Source organism: Cupressus sempervirens, chromosome 6 (genome assembly GCF_028749045.1).
Source record: "Cupressus sempervirens isolate cs-2001-9-10 chromosome 6, ASM2874904v1, whole genome shotgun sequence".
NCBI classification, from domain to species: Eukaryota; Viridiplantae; Streptophyta; class Pinopsida; order Cupressales; family Cupressaceae; genus Cupressus; species Cupressus sempervirens.
Window position 1 is genome coordinate 296,653,285 of NC_143123.1, and position 18,587 is coordinate 296,671,871.

At 35.5% G+C, this 18,587-nt stretch overlaps 1 protein-coding gene across 2 annotated transcripts in view; it reads left to right on the plus strand.

Moving 5' to 3' along the window:
• Positions 1-5,192: 5,192 nt before the first annotated feature.
• The window catches only part of SCAB1 (plectin-like protein), a 215,207-nt gene continuing 201,812 nt past the window's right edge, over positions 5,193-18,587 (plus strand). Inside the window, exons 1-2 of one of the 2 annotated variants that reach the window (XM_089787925.1) lie at positions 5,193-5,951; positions 7,373-7,501. In XM_089787925.1, coding sequence (XP_089644051.1) covers positions 5,730-5,951; positions 7,373-7,501 — 351 coding nt within the window. In that variant the 5' untranslated portion in view covers positions 5,193-5,729. The remainder of the gene's footprint in view (positions 5,952-7,372; positions 7,502-18,587) is intronic. The other variant, XM_089787926.1, reaches the window with a different exon arrangement.

Genomic DNA, 18,587 nt, shown 5'->3' on the forward strand with positions numbered 1-18,587 from the left:
AGAGCTTAAGCATCCATCATGAAACCACAACCTAACTCTTATGAAATCCATTCCAAAGAGCACATAAGGTCCCACACTCTAGCCTTTCAAAGGAGAGAGACACCTAACTACGGTGACAAAATTTTACTGAGATTCTTTTTAATACACCTTTTTGTTGTTTCAAGTAGTTTCGAGGTATGCCATCTCTCTTTTCCTTGCTCATTCTCTGTCTTTGCTTTTGTCTCTTTTGGTTCATCTTCATGCAATGGGTAAATTGACAATGGAAAGACATGAAATGGAACAACAAATAATATTGCTAACAAACAATGGTCACAACATCCCTGTTGACATTGAAACCAACCATCTAGGGCAAGTAAAAATTGCCTCACTAGGCAACATAGGAAAATATATTTGGGTCAAAGTCAAATAGTTTAAAGGGATTCTAAAATGGAAACTGGCCCTCGTGAAATAGTCATGAGAAAGGGAAACAAAATAGTGTCAGAAGGTGGTCAAGCAGGGGATAAGTAAAAAGAGGAGTCATAAAAAACTTGCTACTTCTAATATAGGCGATAGTAATATGTTGTGTGACAACAATAACTTTGTGGACCCTATTATGTAACCCTAATTCAACTCCTCTCATTTGGTGCATGGATCTATATGTGCAAGAACTATTGATGGCCAAGGAGAGGATCAAACATTTAGAGGTCAAAATGCAAGAGAGAGACCTCAAAATACATGTTTTGACGATACGAAAAAGTCTTTGACGGACATCAAGAATGCTTTAAAAGATCAAGTATTAGTGTTACAAGAAACACTCTTGGTTGGTGCACTTGAATGACAGAACATGAAGGATGAATGAAAAAAATGAAAGAATAATGGCAAAGTTTGAGAGTCTCATTGGCAGCAAACAAAGACACAAATGATACAACACATGCATTGGTAGCAAACAAAACTACAATAGATACATTGGTAGCAAACAAAGCTACAACAGATATAGAGACATCTCATAGCAAGGAGAAGTTGTTATATCATAATAGTTTGGTGAGAAACAAGGAGGTTGAAGAAGGCAAAAAGAGTTTCTCAGATGTTACCAACACATGGGATAAAAACAACAAATTTCCAACTTAGGTGGATTTGGAAGCAAATAACCACATGAACAATGCACATGATGAGGAAGTTAGGGAAAGAAAAATTAGGGCATCCAATATAGTCATCAAAGGAGTAAAAGACTATGGTGAACAAGAACACACTTTCGAGTTAACAATATGATTCTTAAAGGAAGTGATGCTTTGGCAAGGTCAAATCTGCCAAGCTTGGAGAGTTGGAAAGATATCTAACGAGAGAGATAGGCCCATTAGAATGGTTATGTCTAATATTCATGACAAACAAAATCTTTTAAGAAAAAATAACTCTTGAGGGGTTCTTGTTTCTTTTTAGAGGAGGACCTAACTTTGAGACAATAGGAAGAAAGAAGGGTAGAAGTAGCAAAAATCATAGTAACTAGAGATGAAGGCAAGAGAGCATAGTTGTTTAAGGGAAAGGTAATTATTGCTCAATATGGCCACTCTTCTAATCTAAAATAGTAGGTTGGAAACAAATAATTGGTATAAAACTCCTCACTAGGAAACTATGCATCAGGATCAACATTCATTTCGAGGGATAGAAACCCAACTTCAATTCTACCGCATCAAAATGAATAGCAATCAAGTTCAGCCCTAGCCTCTCTAAGTATAGTTTGCTAGAATTGTAGGGGTTATCCTTAGAGGTGTGGGCCTGGGATGGGTCCTATTGCAGAAGGCAACGACATTATTTGTCTAGTGGAAACACATGAACACGAGGGATGCAAGACTCCACTGTTTGAAGGCTACTGGAAAGTAGCAATGTGAAATGAGGTAGCGAGTAATGGTAAGGGACATGGAGGCATAATGGTTCTTGTAAAAGAAAAGGAAGGTTGTTTCATCTTTTTTGGAAAAGGAAGATACTAACAAAACAATTCATATGGCTCAAAATCATGGAAAAATAACATTCTTCTCAGGATTAGATCACAAAGAGACTTATGCACCTCTAAAGAAGGATTTCGCTATATTTTCACAGTGGGGAGATGTTCTTCTTGTTGGAGATTTCAATGCTAGAACAACAAATGGTCAAGCTTACATTTTTAGTGACAAAGCAAATGATAATCCTATTTGGCTCATAGAAAAGAGTAAACACTAGTAGGAAATAATATCAGATGATGCTAAAGGATACAATCATTTTGGGGAAGAATTAATCACCTTGTGTGGTACTTTTGATTTAATTATTTGTAATGGTGTGACTAGATGGGCAAAATCAGACAATTTCACTTGCAACACCTACAATGGTGCAAGTGTGGTTGATTATGCTTGATTATGCATTATGCTCACACAACTTATATGAGAGAATCGGGGAAGTTATGATTGGGGAACACATATAGGAACTTAAATCAGATCATACATCGCAACACATAAAATTGTTGTGGGCAGAGAATAGGAAGCTTGGGGCAAAAGACCAATGTCCTCAACAATCTCCATCATAGGGAAAAATTCTTTTGACTTCAAAAAATAGGGACATCTTCAAAACCACACTTGAGAGAATATATAAGGGCAAGAACATGCATAAACGTGATGTTGATAGCCATGTTGTAGCAAATCTTATGCACAAGGCTCTTTCAACGTGCAAAAGATCAAAACAGAGAAAATTTGAAACAAACTATTTTCTAGCCAATGTGCGGTTTGATAAAGATTGCAAATTAGCTAGGAGAAAGCTAAGAGAGTCTAACAAAAGAAGCCTTGACATTAAAGTGTACAAGCATATCTTGAAGAAGAAAAAAATAACTTTATGCTCACAAGGAGAGAAGAGCTAATTTCTCTTGGTAAAAATAACCCTAAACATTTTTGGAGAGAATTACAACCAAGAAAGAAAGAAACAAAAAATATTATTACAACAATTCAATGGATCGAATATGCTAAGAAACTGTATGAAAAAGAGGTTGAGGTGGATTTGCCACCCTTGATCAACAACAAGACAAATCTTTTCACTGTGCAAGAGGTTGAGTTGAGTATTAAGAAATTGGGTATAGGTAAGGCAAAAGATTTGGTTGAACTTCAAGCAGAGTATCTCAAGTGGGGCATGAAAGCCCTTGAACCGCACATTACAAGAATCTTCAATAATATCAGCTAATACAGATTTCCTAGAGATTGGACAATTAGCCTTGCTATACCCCTTTTGAAAAGTGGTGATGTTAATAATTCCTCTAATTGCAAAACCATAATGATCAACCCCCTGCTTGCAATTTTTTTTGGCAATATGCTAGAAAATAGAATCAACAAATGGGCTGAGGAAAATCATAAAGCACAAAAGCGCAAGTTGGTTTTAGGCCAAGCACTCAACAATTGATTACTGTATCACTTTGAGGCATATGATAAAAAAAATGTGGGAGAGAAAGTGAGAGGTTTTTTGTTGCTTTGTTGATTTTAAAAAGGCTTTTAACATTGTCCCTGGGGACAAGCTTTGGCTCAGGATAGAAGAAATGGGGATCCCTACGAATCTCAGAGCCAATGTTCATAGAATGTACGAAGAGGTAAAAGTCAAAATTAGAACATCAGATGGCATTTCATAGTGTTTTAGGAGTGACATAGGGGTTGACTAGGGCTGTCCATTATCTCCTACTTTGTTTGGCCTATATATTGACAAACTTGAGGAATGGTTAGACATGCAAAATGGCAAGGGTATCCGGTTAGGTAAATTTTTAATAAGACTGCTCCTTTATGCAGAGATCTCATTTTGGTTGTGAAATCTACTCGTGGTTTGCAAGAATATATACTTTCTCTTGAGCACTTTTGCAAAATGGTTGGGATGTAGGTCAATATCAACAAGACTAAAATCATGATTTTTTTGAAAAAATAGAAAATAACATTAACATAAGTTCTATTTTGAAGGCAACATATTTGAGGAGGTTGTAGAGTATAAATACCTTGGGATAGACTTCAATAAAGATCTAAGTTGTGAATGTTGTAGAAAGAAAAGATTATTTGGTGGGTGGAAGACATTTTATGTGCTTCAAAATAGGTGTCGAGAGGAAAAAGTTTGGGATTGGAAAACTAGTCAAACTTTGTTTAGTCTTCTTGTGCTATCGATTGTTCTTTATGGATGTGAAATGTGGGCCAACAACACCCCAACCTTATAGTGGAAACAAATTGAGAGGATTCAAAAGTGTTGGATCACAAACAAGTTTAAAATCAAGAACATTGTCTCATATAATATTATGTTAAGTGAAGTGGGGGTTGCACCTATTGAGACAATTGCTATGGTTTGCCTCATTAGCTACCTAAAAAGAACTAAAAAAATGTGTGAAGATAGATGACCTAAAATGATATTTAATGATAGACTGTTTAAACATAAAAAGACATGGATGCAGCAAAACATCAAGTGGATGTACAAATAGAATATCCATTTCAATATGTGTCCTGCTAATAATAAAGAAATAAAGCTCTTTGTTATGGATAAATTCTATAAGAAGATTTGGGGTAATGGACTTGGAGTCTATTATATGAGCGAGTTCAACCCCACATGTGATCAACTCCAAAATGCATACATAGGGGCCAACATTTCTTGGAGAGCTAAAAGTCTCATTGCACCACTTAGAACCAAGTCTCATCAACTCTGGTGTGAGCCCAGTCGATGGAAGAGGCCAAAAGAGTCTTGGGAAGAGATAATTTGCACGTTTTGCAACATTGGGAAGGTGGAAACGAAACAACACTTTATATTAAAATGTGATGCATACAAGGACATCAGATTCAAATTTGTTGATATTATATCTAGAAGCTCTTTACACAATTTATTTAATGAGGAGTACAATGAGAAGTTAGGGGGGCTCACCATCAACTTGCACAAAAAAGGATCTAAATTGCTAAAATTGATTTAATTGGAAGGTTGTCCCATATACTATTCTTAGCCTCATGAACATAAAAAATCTCTCTATATATCTATAATTAGTGATACGGATTCACACATCCTCCCATACCACATACATTAAAGTGGACCTTACTTAATCTAGCCTGACTTATGAGCTAGTTGCATGACTTGTAGACATGAAAAGGGAGCTAAGATTTTGTCGCCAATACTTTAGAAAGACTCGTAGATTGCTTATACCAGCCTCCGGCATAATATAGTAAGATATAGGTGAATGACGGTTTATTTGAGGATGGAGATGTAAAGTGGATGGGGTGTGGGAGTAAAGGCAAGGATTATACATTGATGGTGATTGGTGGAAGGGCACCGTGGTAATAGCTATGATGACCATGTCGTGAAGTGCGTGCAGAATGCACCTTTTTTTTCAAAAGTTGTCTCTTACCTTTATTTCATCTCTTTTTCCCTGTAGAGTCCCTGATCGCATTTATTAATTACAGTTTCTGCATATCAATCCACCGTAGAAGCCAAAAACCCAGTAGGAAATTTTATAACCGAAGTGTCCTGTAAGAGCGAGGAATTTCAATGGCAGACTCTAAGATCACACCATTATTTCTTCTTTCCAACCGCCACAGCTTAAAGTTGTAGACAACGGAAAGTTTATTACGGGGTACATCTATTATAAAAGGCATTGCTTTTTCCCTCCAACCCTGAAATCGAAAATAGAATGCAAATTTGGGGGGATGATGATGGCGTGAAAAGGTATGGAGATAAAAGTTGCATTTGTAGGTGGAAACCTAAGTAGCAGTAGCTAAGGTGGAGAGATGGAGAGGTGTGGCGGTGCGGTGGAAGCAGTTGGCGCGGATGTGAAGTGGGAGTGGAGGAACAGCAGCACGGACGAAGAACATCACAGCACGGCCAGGATTAGGGAGGAGGTGGGGAGAGAGGCCGCGCAGCTTGCCGAGCAGCATAGCCGCCTCTCTGTGCGTGATCTCGCAAGCAAGTTTGAAAAAGGCTTGGCTGCTGCTGCCAAACTCTCTGATCAAGTAATTATGCTTTTTCCATTTCTTTGAGTGTAAATAACTTATGAAACGACTTGTTTGAATTAATTATTTACTTTTGAGGCAATCCTCATCAATCTGTGTTTTCTAAGTCGTGTTTCACAAGAATCCATTACTGATCACGATTCATGGAGATTGACTACTTTATATTATGACAGACCACCGATTCCCATTTCTTATTTTCTGATTCATCAGAAATGACGAGGAATAGTCTATTTATGATACATTGTTATAATTACATAGCTAAATATTCTAACAATGCTATCAGATTTCCACAATCCATATATATGTTTTTCTTTCTTCTGGATTCAATTGTACATTCACTTAAATGAGCTCAGCCTATCCCAATAATTATACATTTATTCTTGCTTCTCTTCACTGCATTTCCATGTTTATGATTGCCTGCAAATCCTGTGAGTGATTCATCTAATGGCCGTTTCACAATTGGTTACTTCAATCTCCAACGAAGTTACCATTCAGACGCATCTTTTCCAGGCAGCCTAGCCTTCATTCGAATATTTAGAGCAGATCTTTAAGAGCGTTAAGAAATCTGATTTCTAACAATTCTATCAGATTTCCACAATCCATATATATATTTTTCTTTCTTCTGGATTCAATTATACATTTACTTAAATGAGCTCAGCCTATCCCAATAATTATACATTTATGTCTTGCTTCTCTCCACTGCATTTCCATGTTTATCATTGCCTGCAAATCCTGTGAGTGATTCATCTAATGGCCGTTTCACAATTGTTTACTTAAATCTCCAACGAAATTACCATTCAGACGCATCTTTTCCAGGCAGCCCAGCCTTCATTCGAATATTTTGTTCTTCTTGTTCTCTTACATCCTGATGATGGATCATGTAGTATGATCCAAAACGTTGATGGTAAAAAACTTTACACAGTCAAATCCAGAAAATAAAATCTCATTTACATGGATTGTGGAAATCTAATAGATCTGAAATAGAATAGCAAAATATCTAGTCACATTTTGTTTGAAATGTCTTCCAGGGAATAAAGGTCGGGTACCCAGGTGTAGGGGCCTGCAAAATGTGTACTTTACATAACGAACCGTTATGATTAGGACAGATTTGCTTTCCAGTGGGCGTGTCATCACTAAGAAAGAGCCTGTTGACTCTCCATCCATCAAAACATTTGAAGTCATGTCAATTTGGTCAAGTTCACTCTTAGGAATATGTCTGGTAGCCTTGGGTGTGAGGGTTTAAGTGATTAAGCATTGTAAAAGATAATTACTGTGAAATTCCTGTTGGTTTCTCATGACATTTCTTTGTAATTGAATGCTTTTATCCTAATTTATATGTTTTTATATAATTGATCGAGTTGCTTTCGCTTTGCTTTCACTTTGCTTGAACTTAATTTGGTGAATGCTGGTGGGCTTTTTAGGTAAGGTTTAGAGACACTGCTGCATTGGACAAGCAAGTGCTCTTAAAGAAACTTCGGGATGTTCTGGAAGCTTTGAGAGGGCGTGTGGCAGGTCGCAACAAAGACGATGTTGAAGAAGCTATCACTATGGTCTGTTTCATAATACCATCTAGGCTTCATCTCCTTTAACTTCTTGTTACTTCTGTAAGCCTGCTTATAAATTCTAATTCCTTTTTACTGTTTATTTGGCATCTATAAAACATTTTGTAAATTCACATTATCTAAACGAAATTATGTGCATGTTTAGAATAATAGATGTAAAATAGTTTATGGGTAAATCTGACAAATAAAATAAATATACTGCACTGAATGTCACAATTTTGAAGCTGTAGAGGGTTAAACAGAAACTGTACACCTTAATTTCAAATGAAAAGATAAATGGAACACAATTTCATTATGGAATACTTGCAGGATGGGGTATACAACAATTCATTGTATTGCTTGGCAGTGGCCTCAAAAACGCCTTTAGCTTTTCATTTTTAATAGGCTTATTGCATCGAATTTAATGCCAAATGAAGCTGAACACAAGTCACTCACCATTCAGAGATGATACCATTTTTTATGGCGCTTATGCATTTTTAAATTAAATGTCTAAGTTGCAGGTTTCCAAAATCATAAATTGCACGGTGGGTTTGGTATGGCAAATATTTATTCATTGGCAATTCTGGGGTTTCAAATATCACAGATGGTTTCATTTCCATGCCAAAAAGTTGGAGGGAGTCACTCCTTTAAAATCTATTTTGTAATTTGTTTGTTTATGCTGAATATACTTTTCCGATGTCTATAGACAGGGCACAATCGTATGGGTTTTTCCAACAGGGAAGCTCAGTCTGATACTGTCTGAGCAAATTGAATTAATGAGTTTAGTCAAGGCTGTGGACAAGGTAATTTGTTTTCCAACTCTTATTATCCATTCTCTAGATTTTACCTTTTTAGGTTTCTTAATAATATCAAATTGGATAGAGAAAAAATTATCTGGAGCATTTACCTGCTTTGGAATGGTTAAGGGGATTAAATTGGATTGAAAACTGTTGCGGCGGTACATGTAGAGTGTATGGTTAGATGGTTTTACTTCCCTTTTGATTTGCCTTCACATTTGTTTTCCATTCCTCTCTTTGCTTGTGTCATGGGTATGAATGCGCTTCTAGTCAGGAAGAATATGACTTTCTGGGAATGATTTCAGAATATTAATTGAAAAAGTTTTTCAAGTCTCACTCTGGTTTATTGTTGAATGCTATCCACTAGTTTGTTGGAGATGAGTTATGTTGGCTGCACATTGTTACAGTGTGAGCTCCAATATTGCTTCAATGTTTGTACTATCGGTACTGGATGCGGGCAGAGAAAAAGTGGCGATTTAGAAAATTATCACTATGTTAGTTAAGAAACAATTCTTGGGTGGTTTCTAAAACATCTTGGTTGTGGGATTCCTTCCCCATTGCATGAAGCTCGTAGGAGAATGTGGGTCTTGAAGGGCATCAATCTCCTTAAGCTTGTCTTGGACATGGCTGATTATGGCAGCTTTTGGGTGCTCTCTCTGATAGGTGAAATTTTAGTTTATGGTGAGATTGATGTAGCATAGTCTAGATTCTAGCAGAGTCCCTTTGCCATTGTTTTTCCTCATAGTCTAGAATAATACTTTTTTGGACAATTTTGTTCTATGCCCTTCTGGACTGGACTACAAGAATACTATGTTTCTAACAGGGACGTATATGAATATAATTTTCTTACACTTTTGATATAATGAATGCAACCCCCTAAGATGGCAGTTTGCCAACCAATAAAATTGTACTCATATAATTATAATTACAAATATGACAATTGACATATAATAGTAATAGTTCTATTAAAACAAAGAAACTAATTTTAATACTATTTATAATCGTGATACTAAAATCAAAATAATTATATTATTGTTAATAATGATATTTAAATTAGTTAAGGAGTTAAAAGCAATAATTTATGGGCACTAGTAATAAACAAGATTCATAACAAAATGGATAATTGGAAAGGTAAATGGCTTTCTAACGCAGGTAACCATGATGATCAAATCAGTTGTAACATCAATTCTTATTTATCAAATGTCTATTCTACCCTTGCCAGTGATTAAATGTAAGAAAATTGAATTAGATATTAGAAACTTTTATTGGCAAGGATCATCAGATTAAAAAAAAATACCATTGATAAAATGGGAAAACATCTGTAAACCCAAAGAACTAGGGGGTCTAGGCATAAAAAATTTAGCTGCGCAAACTTTAGCTTTAGGAGCCAAACTATGTTGGAATATGTTGAAGGAATCTCATAGGAAATAGGCTAGTGTTCTTCTAGACAAATATGTGTTAAATACAGATCCCACCAATATCTTTTGATGTTGAGCAAGGATTTGAAATTTCATATTATCTTGTAAAGAAATCATCAACAACAAATTAACTTGGGATATTGGAGATGGAAGAGATGCTTTATTTTGGGAACATTCATGAGGAGGTTATGACCCTCTAAATTCTAACCATATTGACCCTTGTATTCAGGACACATTAAAACAAGCTTGGGGAAATGAATTAAGACATTATATAGAAAATGATGAAAATTCCCCTTCACTAGGATGGAAATGGAGATCAGTAGATGATATCAATTTGACAAATGATCAAAAATAGAAATAGCATGATTATATCAACATTAGGACTTTTGCAATACAAGATAGGAAGGACAAAATCATTTGGTGTGGTTCTAACAATGGGAATTACAAGGTCAAAGATGGATATAATCAGGCTATTAATTTAATTGACCAACATAATTTAGACCACCCGCTTCTTTTGTGTTGGCATTTTGCATGTCTTCCAAAAGCATGCAACTTCCTATGGGCCTCTATGTAGAAACGATTGCTAACTGCTGAATGGCTCACAAAAGTTGGTTATGAGAGACCATCATGATGTGTATCGTGTGAACAAGATTCAAAAACTGTTGATCATATATTACTCAATTACCCATATGCATACCATTGCTGGGAAATCATTTGCCAAAAGTTAAACTGGAGATCTATATTTCCCCAAGACTTAAAGGAGTTCCTTCAGCAATGGCCAACTAAAGTTACTAACTCAGTTTATAAGGACATTTGGGTAGTAATTCCATCTATACTTGCATGGGAGCTGTGGAAAAAATCGAAATAGAAGAGTTCCAAATTAAATCAATGTCTTTAGAATCATTGGGGAATAAACTCGAAGCAAGCGTTGTTGAAACCCTAAACAATAGATTAAGAAAACCAAATCATTGTGAAGGCTCGTTTTCATTATGGGATAGCTTCATACGTAAAAACTGGAATGGTTTAATTATTCCACCTCAATATGGTAAAGGAGGAAAATCTAGTAAAGAAAATAGATCAATATGTAAATGGGAACCTCCTAGAATAGGATGGTACAAAGTAAAATTTGATGGGGCTTCAAGAGGTAATCCGGGTTCAGCAGGAATATGATGTATTGTCCATGATAGTAAAAGTCATGTTTTGGGAAAGATTGCCAAACCTTTAAACAATACAACCAACAATATGGCAGAAATTATAGCTTTATTAGGTCTCCAACTTGGTAAGAACCTTGGTATACAACAATTAATGGTAGAAGGAGATTCTCAGATAGTCATCAATGCACCAAGAATAGGTAAAACACCAAACTGGAGACTAAATTCAATTCTAAAAAAAACACTTCAATTGATTTCGCATTTCTTAGAAGTAGAATTCAAACACATCTATAGAGAAGGTAATAAATTAGCCGACAAATTAGCTAATCTAAGTGTAGACGGTATTACAATTGCGGAATGACACCTTGTAAACTAGGATAATTAATTTTTTGAAGATGAATATGAAACAGGCTATAATAATTATGATAAATAAACAATCCATAACTGTTAATACCCTAGTATTATAAGAAATATAGATAGGACAAATCTTTAAATAAATCGGAATATCACTCCATGTTTCGTACAATTACACATTTCAAGCTACCACCTCTGATATCAAACGACTAATAATGTTTTGCAGCCATGTTAGTATTTCACATGCGTACAGATTCCCATTAAATTTATAAATTGTATAAAGTTATATAAATGAATGGCTGATATACAAATTTTGATGCTAAGAACATGTGAACTAACTGATGAATAAAGTAAGATCAAAACCATTTTCTTTTATATCATTTTAAAAAACAATAGTTAGATATGGGCTCTCATATTTATACTAACCAAAGGCACAAAATAAACATTTTCAAAATTTTACATAAGAACAAGTTAAATTATTCTTTCATAAAAATACTAATGAATGGATCTTAGCCAAGGTTGGAATTTGCAGATTTTATCAGAAGGATATACAAGACCAGCATCTAAAGCACATTTAAAACTAAGAAGAAAACAAAGATAAAGGAATACAAAATATCTCTCGTGGGCATGAAGGCATCACTAAAGATATTTTTGGCCATCAGGCCTTTTATCTATAAAAAAAAATTTTATCTATAAAAAAAAATTAATATATGAAGTGTAAAATTGTAATAATATTAATATAATAATATATTACCTATATTAATTGCATTAATGCTAATTATATTAATATAATTAGTTATTGAGTAGAGATACATAAAAGGAATAATTATAATGTAAGAAACAATATAGTGGGAGGAATATTAAGAGAAAAAAAAAGAGAAATAAAAATAAATATATGGGATAAAAATTTAAGTTAAATAATTTAATATAAACATTGAGAAATTTCTAATATGGAATGAGAGAATTTTACATAGAAGGAGATACATATGTTATTTAGTTGGATTGGTTATGCTGTGAGCAAATAAGCATAATTTTTGGGTAAAGAATTATATAATTAATGAACATCAAAGCATTGGACATTTGCAACTAAAAATTGTATTGAGATTTAAATGAATTATTGAAAGACAAAAATGAAAACGTTACATATGCATACTTGCTTGTCATAGTTTTGATGATCACGAAGACAAATGTTGGAAAATTCTCCCATGTTTTTATTTTCCTCCTTTTCATAAGCAACATTTGACATGGGGGGATGTTAGAATGACCTGGTACGTCATCAAAAAACAGATTAGATCGCTTGTATCTTTTGAACTTCTTGACATCACAAAATACTTCCCTAAGAGAAGAATGTCTTGGGGACTTCTTAACACCCCCAAAGTAGTTCCTTAAGACAATAACATCTTAAGGACTTCTTGCAGCACCAAAGTATTTCCTTGAAGCAAGAATGTCTTGGAAATGAAAAATGAATTTTGAAATGATTAGCCTAACACAAAAATGCCTCAAAACAATTTCATAACCTTCTTAATGAAACAAAGAAGAAGATTCAAATAACCAACAATACCTATTCATTCATTAAGCATGTAAAGAATATAACACACTTGCACTTATAGGAAAAACATAAAGTGTGCGATAATGACAACTCACCCTCCAATAAATGTAACTAACAAGGAATGATGTGACTTTAGAATACCAAAACAAGTGACATGTGACATATATGGAAGAGATATTGCACACTCATAGTAAGCCAAATAAACTCTGAGTAAGTTTAACCCCAAGTTTAATAAGCACATAAATAATACATGGGAAATGCATAAATACACCAATACTTCTATTAAGTGCAACTTAGGTTGGTAAAGATGCATCATGATAAGGTAGTGCCATGTTAGGTATCCATGTTCAAAAGAATCTCCAAAAGAAAAAGAGAGATAAGCCCCTCCAATGAAGAGAAGGAACTAGTTAGCCCTCCTAAGGAATAGCCTTTTGGATTCCAAGGAAGTTCACAATTGAACATTCTTTGTGTGAAATTTTTTCTAAAGATTGATTGCTTGCTCTTTAATAAGCACTTGGGTGTAGTGCACTTGGGCCTCAATGTGTTGGCTTTGCTAAGGATAGATTGGATGCCTTGAGAACAAAACGAATGCATGTTTATTATAATGAAAGAGAGAAGGTTGATGAAAATGATTGCAAAACTTTTTAAGGACCTGCTAAATCCAGATGACCTTCGTTGTATGTGGCAATAACAACCTCTTGATACTTAGCCTTTGTGAAGGATATAGCAATAACATACTGCATATACATGGGGCTAGGATCAAGATGAAAGATGGGGTTACGATTGCTAGAAGCATTTATCTAGTTTGAATTTATAAACTCGACCAATCCAATATCTCTACTTGTGGAATAGTGAATCTCATAACTTAGTTTACTAAAGACATGGTGCAATATTTGCTTAGAAGCTTTCTAGTAAAGGTCACATGGCACTTGCATAAAGCAAAAAATATTGGGAAAAACATAAGAAATGTCAAGATGAGTGCGAATCAAGTAGACAAGGCTCCCAACAAGATGGTGATACAAAGTGGTATAATGAAGTGGAATATTTAGTCTAAAGTTTGACTTTAGAAGAAAGAGAGTCGATGTAGAGTTGCAATCAACCATGTGAATTGGTACAAGAAGATCAATATTGTATTGCTAAAATATAGACCGTGATTTTGTCATTTTGTGCTCAAAGAATTCACTTGAATTGTACATGTTAAACTTCAACAAAAATGTTGTCATTGAGGACATTAACTTGTAAATTTTTTGCTGAAAGTACAAAAATAAATAAATAAATTGAAATCAGAATTAGTTGTCTGAAAAATAAAATCTTATTATTTTTAAATATAAAAATATGACAAATAAAAACCTATGTACCCAAGAATAAAACACGAAATATGTAGAGACAAAGCAGCCGAAGCTAGTGCTTAGATTTAGGAAAATTAAATACTAAATATGAGTGCCTATTTCTAGCATGTTTGATGCTAAAGATAAGTGAAAATTAAGTGTCTAGTAGAAGACAATTAAATCTAAAAAATGGATGGATTCTTGTGTCGAGGAACAACAATTGAGCAACCCATAAATCTGATCCTCTGTCCTTGGAAGGTGTTCACCATCAACTGCATCTTCTCTTGAGTATTTCAAACTTCCCTTTTGATAGGGGCTTTGTCAAAATGTTTGCAACTTACTCATCTGAGAGTGCATATTTTGAAACAATTCCTGCTACCTTTTGAACTTTGTATCTAGGAAAATTATAATGAATATCTATTTTTTTGAACCCATCATGAAATAAAAGAATACTTAGAGAGCTTGATGCAACTCTGACTATCATAATAAGCAATTGTTGGCTTCCACTTGTACTATTAAGCTTTGTACGAACTTGTAAAGCAAGATAGCCTCAATTAGAACAAGTGATTTGCTATGTCCTTTAATACAACAACCTCTTAGAAGTGTGGGTAGATTTTGTTTTTCACAATGTAAACAATATGTTAGTGATCCCATTTTTTGCATGTCATTAACCATATGAATCAATAAGAACATTTCATTACCATGAAAGTCTGAAAAGTGCATATCTAGTTGATGTAGAGTTGCAATAGACAATGTAAAATGGTACACGAAGATCAACATGGTATTGCTAAAATATAGACCATGGTTTTGTTGTTTTGTATTATGATAATAGATAAGCGTCTATTATTAGTTAATGGTAATCTATTGTAAATATTAGAATGTTTCTAATATTTAAGTTAGTTATAGATAATTGTTAGTTTTCTCTTAGCTAGAATAGAAAGTTTCTATTCTTTATGATCATTTCCTAAGGAAACATCCATTCATTTGTATATATAGACTCTTGGTCTCTATTAATACAAGCAAGTATTTTACCAATTACTTAGAAATATGGTATCAGCACCAATACTTTTTTTTTGACATTATTTCTAAGATTTTCTCTACAATCCGTCTAGGGTTTCCATTTTTTTTGAGAAATTCGTCTATTCAAACCTAAGTTCCGACTAGGGTTTTTTGGAGACAAGGTCTGCAAAATCGCGTTTTTTTCTCTCTGCAAGTAACCTTTTTTTTGTTACAAATGTAAATGGCGGAATATTTGAATGAATTAATCAGAGATCAAACTGATCTATATATACAAAGAGGAGAGTTGAATAGAATCGAAACATTCTATTCTAGACTACACCTAAATATTAGAAACATTCTAATATTTATAGAGATATAATAAGATACAATAGTGAGCATTAAAAAGAAATATGAAGGTTATTTTAATACCCCCCCTTAATGCTCAATCTATTTACTACACCAATAGATCCCTTGAATTTAACAAACTTGTCAGGACCAAGGGGTTTTGTGAAAATATCTGCTGATTGCTTTGAGGTAGGGACATAGCGTAACTGAATAGATCCATCTTCTACTAATTGTCAGATGTAATGGCAATGAAGCTCTATGTGCTTGGTTCGTTCATGAAACATTGGGTTCTTGCTAAGCTTGAGTACGCCCTGATTGTCTGAAAACAAAGAAGTCGGACCTGCTTGAGGAATATGCATATCTGCAAGCATCTGCGGGAGCCAAATTGCTTCACAAGCTGCCTTGACAGCTCCTCTATATTTTGCTTCTGTAGAGGAGAGTGCATGTGCCTGTTGCTTCTTATTGGTCCAAGTAACTGCTGCAGATCCGATACTAAACACATAGCCAGAAGTAGATTTCCTGTCATCAATTGAGCCGGCCCAATCGGAATCGGTGAATCCACTGAGCTGAGGAGTAGTACTCCTTGTGTAAAGAAGACCATAATCTGAAGTACCATGTACATAGCGTAACACGTTTTGCTGCAATCCAATGATCAGTCTTGGGGTTTGTCATGAACCGTGAGATGTAGCTGACTGCAAAACTGAGATAAGGTCTAGTAGTAGTAAGGTAGATTAGACTACCTAATAGCTGCCTGAAGAGTGTTTCATCTACAGGAGGAGAAACAAATTGTGCGGACAATTTCAGACCAGTCTCCATAGGAGTGGAGGCAGATTTGCAATCCTGCATTCGAAATCTATCAAGCAAACTTCTGGCATACTTGGACCGAGACAAAAAAATACTGTTGTCAGTCTGCCAAACCTCAATACCTAAACAATAATGAAGCAATCCGAGATCTGTCATATCAAAAGTTCTGCATAGATCTTGTTTGATTTCTGAAATCAAATGTTCTGAATTTCCATTAATGATCAAATCATCCACATAGACAACAAGAAAAAGAATATCATTACCAGAGTGTTTAATATACAGATTACTGTTTGACGGACTACGCTGAAATCCTTGAGCAACCAAGTAATGATCAATCTTTATGTACCAAGCCCTAGGGGCCTGTTTAAGACCATAGAGGGCCTTCTGGAGTCTACATACTTTGTGTTCTGATCCGGCAACCTTAAAACCTGGGGGCTGCGTCATGTAGACTTCTTCCTGTAATTCACCTTTGAGAAAAGCGCTCTTCACATCCATTTGATGAACTTTCCAACCATACTGAGCTGCAATTGCAAGAAGAATGCGAATAGTGCTCATCTTGGCTGTCGGAGCAAATGTCTCCTCATAATCAATGCCTTCGTGTTGGGTGAATCCTCGAGCAACAAGTCTGGCTTTGTATTTGTCCAAGGTACCATCTGCATGGTACTTGACCTTATAGACCCATTTACAGCTAATGGGTTTCTTCCCAAGAGGGAGATCTGAAAGAACCCAGGTGTGGTTCTTTTGAAGACTCTGAAGCTCAGCGTCCATTGCTTGTTCCCATTCTGGAATTCCTTTGGCCTTTGCATATATTTGGAGCTCAGGGATACTGTGGATGTTGGCCATAAGAGCTATATTAATTGTGTTGTGTTGAAGGCTCTTATTTTTGGAGGTTCTACCCTCAATGAGTTCATCAGGACGAAGATCACTAATCGTTTGAGCCCACCATTTTGGCCGAAGAGTCGAGGAGCCAATATCAGATGCTGTCGAAATTGCTGGATGAGAAGCAGGAGCAGGAGTTGTATTATCTGGAAGTGACTGAGGTGGTGTATCTGTAGCATCAGATGACTCATATAAAATAGAAGAACCCAAGTCAGAGATTGCTGAAGATTGAATCTCGGAATGTGGTGGGGAGTTAGAGAGCGGAAATGGTCCGAGTTCCTCATCAAACACAACATCACGATTGAAGATTAAATGATCAGTATTTACATCAATCAGTCTGTAGGCCTTATGTGTGTGACTGTATCCTGTAGACATAAGTTTCTGGCTTTTGGAATCCAACTTAGTGCGTTTGGCATCAGGAATCCATACATATGCCAGAGAGCCAAAAACTTTCAAATGGTTGATCCTAGGTTTGCAACCAGATCAGGCTTGCTCAGGAGTCTTATGATTAACTGCAAGGGTGGGTGACCAGTTAAGAAGGTAGACAATTGTGGATATTGCTTCTGCCCAATATTTTCTGGGAACATTTTTATGTTCTAGCATAGCCCTAGCCATTTCTGTGATGGTACGATTTCGACGCTGTACAACCCCATTTTGCTGAGGGGTGTGAGGTGTGGTGAACTGATGTCTAATGCCATGAGTAGTACAAAAGGCAGAGAAAGTAGAAGAACAGAATTCCCCCCCATTATCGGTCCTAAGAGTACGGATGGAGGAACCAAACTTTTTTTCTACTAGAGCTTTAAACTGCTGAAATACAAGAAAGGCATCTGATTTTTGCTTAAGAAAATATACCCACATTTTGTGACTGAAATCATCCACAAAGAGTAAAAAATACCTGTTCCCAGTAATAGAAGGAGTATTCATAGGACCACATACATCAGCATGGACCAATTGGAGTACTTTGGATGCCCGCCATGATTCACCATTCTTAAATGGTGTCCTATGTTGCTTCCCTGCTTGGCAAGCTCCGTAAACGCAATGGTTCTGGGTCTGAATATTAGGTAGGCCATGGACTAAATTATCTTGAGCAAGTTGTGCTAGATATTGAATGTTTAGATGACCATATCGCTGATGCCAGAGATTGCTGAGAATGGATGATTTGGCGATGAAGGCATGCTCAAGGGAATCGCTTGAATCTACAAGCCTATAAATACCATGATCCTCAAGACTGAAAGCAAGGGTAGTGTGAGAAGCATGATCAATAATCGAACACTTATTTCCATTGAAAACGATATCCAACTGAGGAGAGTGCTTCATAATCTGACTAACAGACAGAAGATTATGTTTCATGCCAGGAACATAACATACATTGAGAAACATGAGTTTTCTTCCTCCAGACTGAATCTGAACATTGCCCTTGCTGACAATATTGTATTCTTCGCCGCCTCCAAAGATTACTGAGTCAGAATAG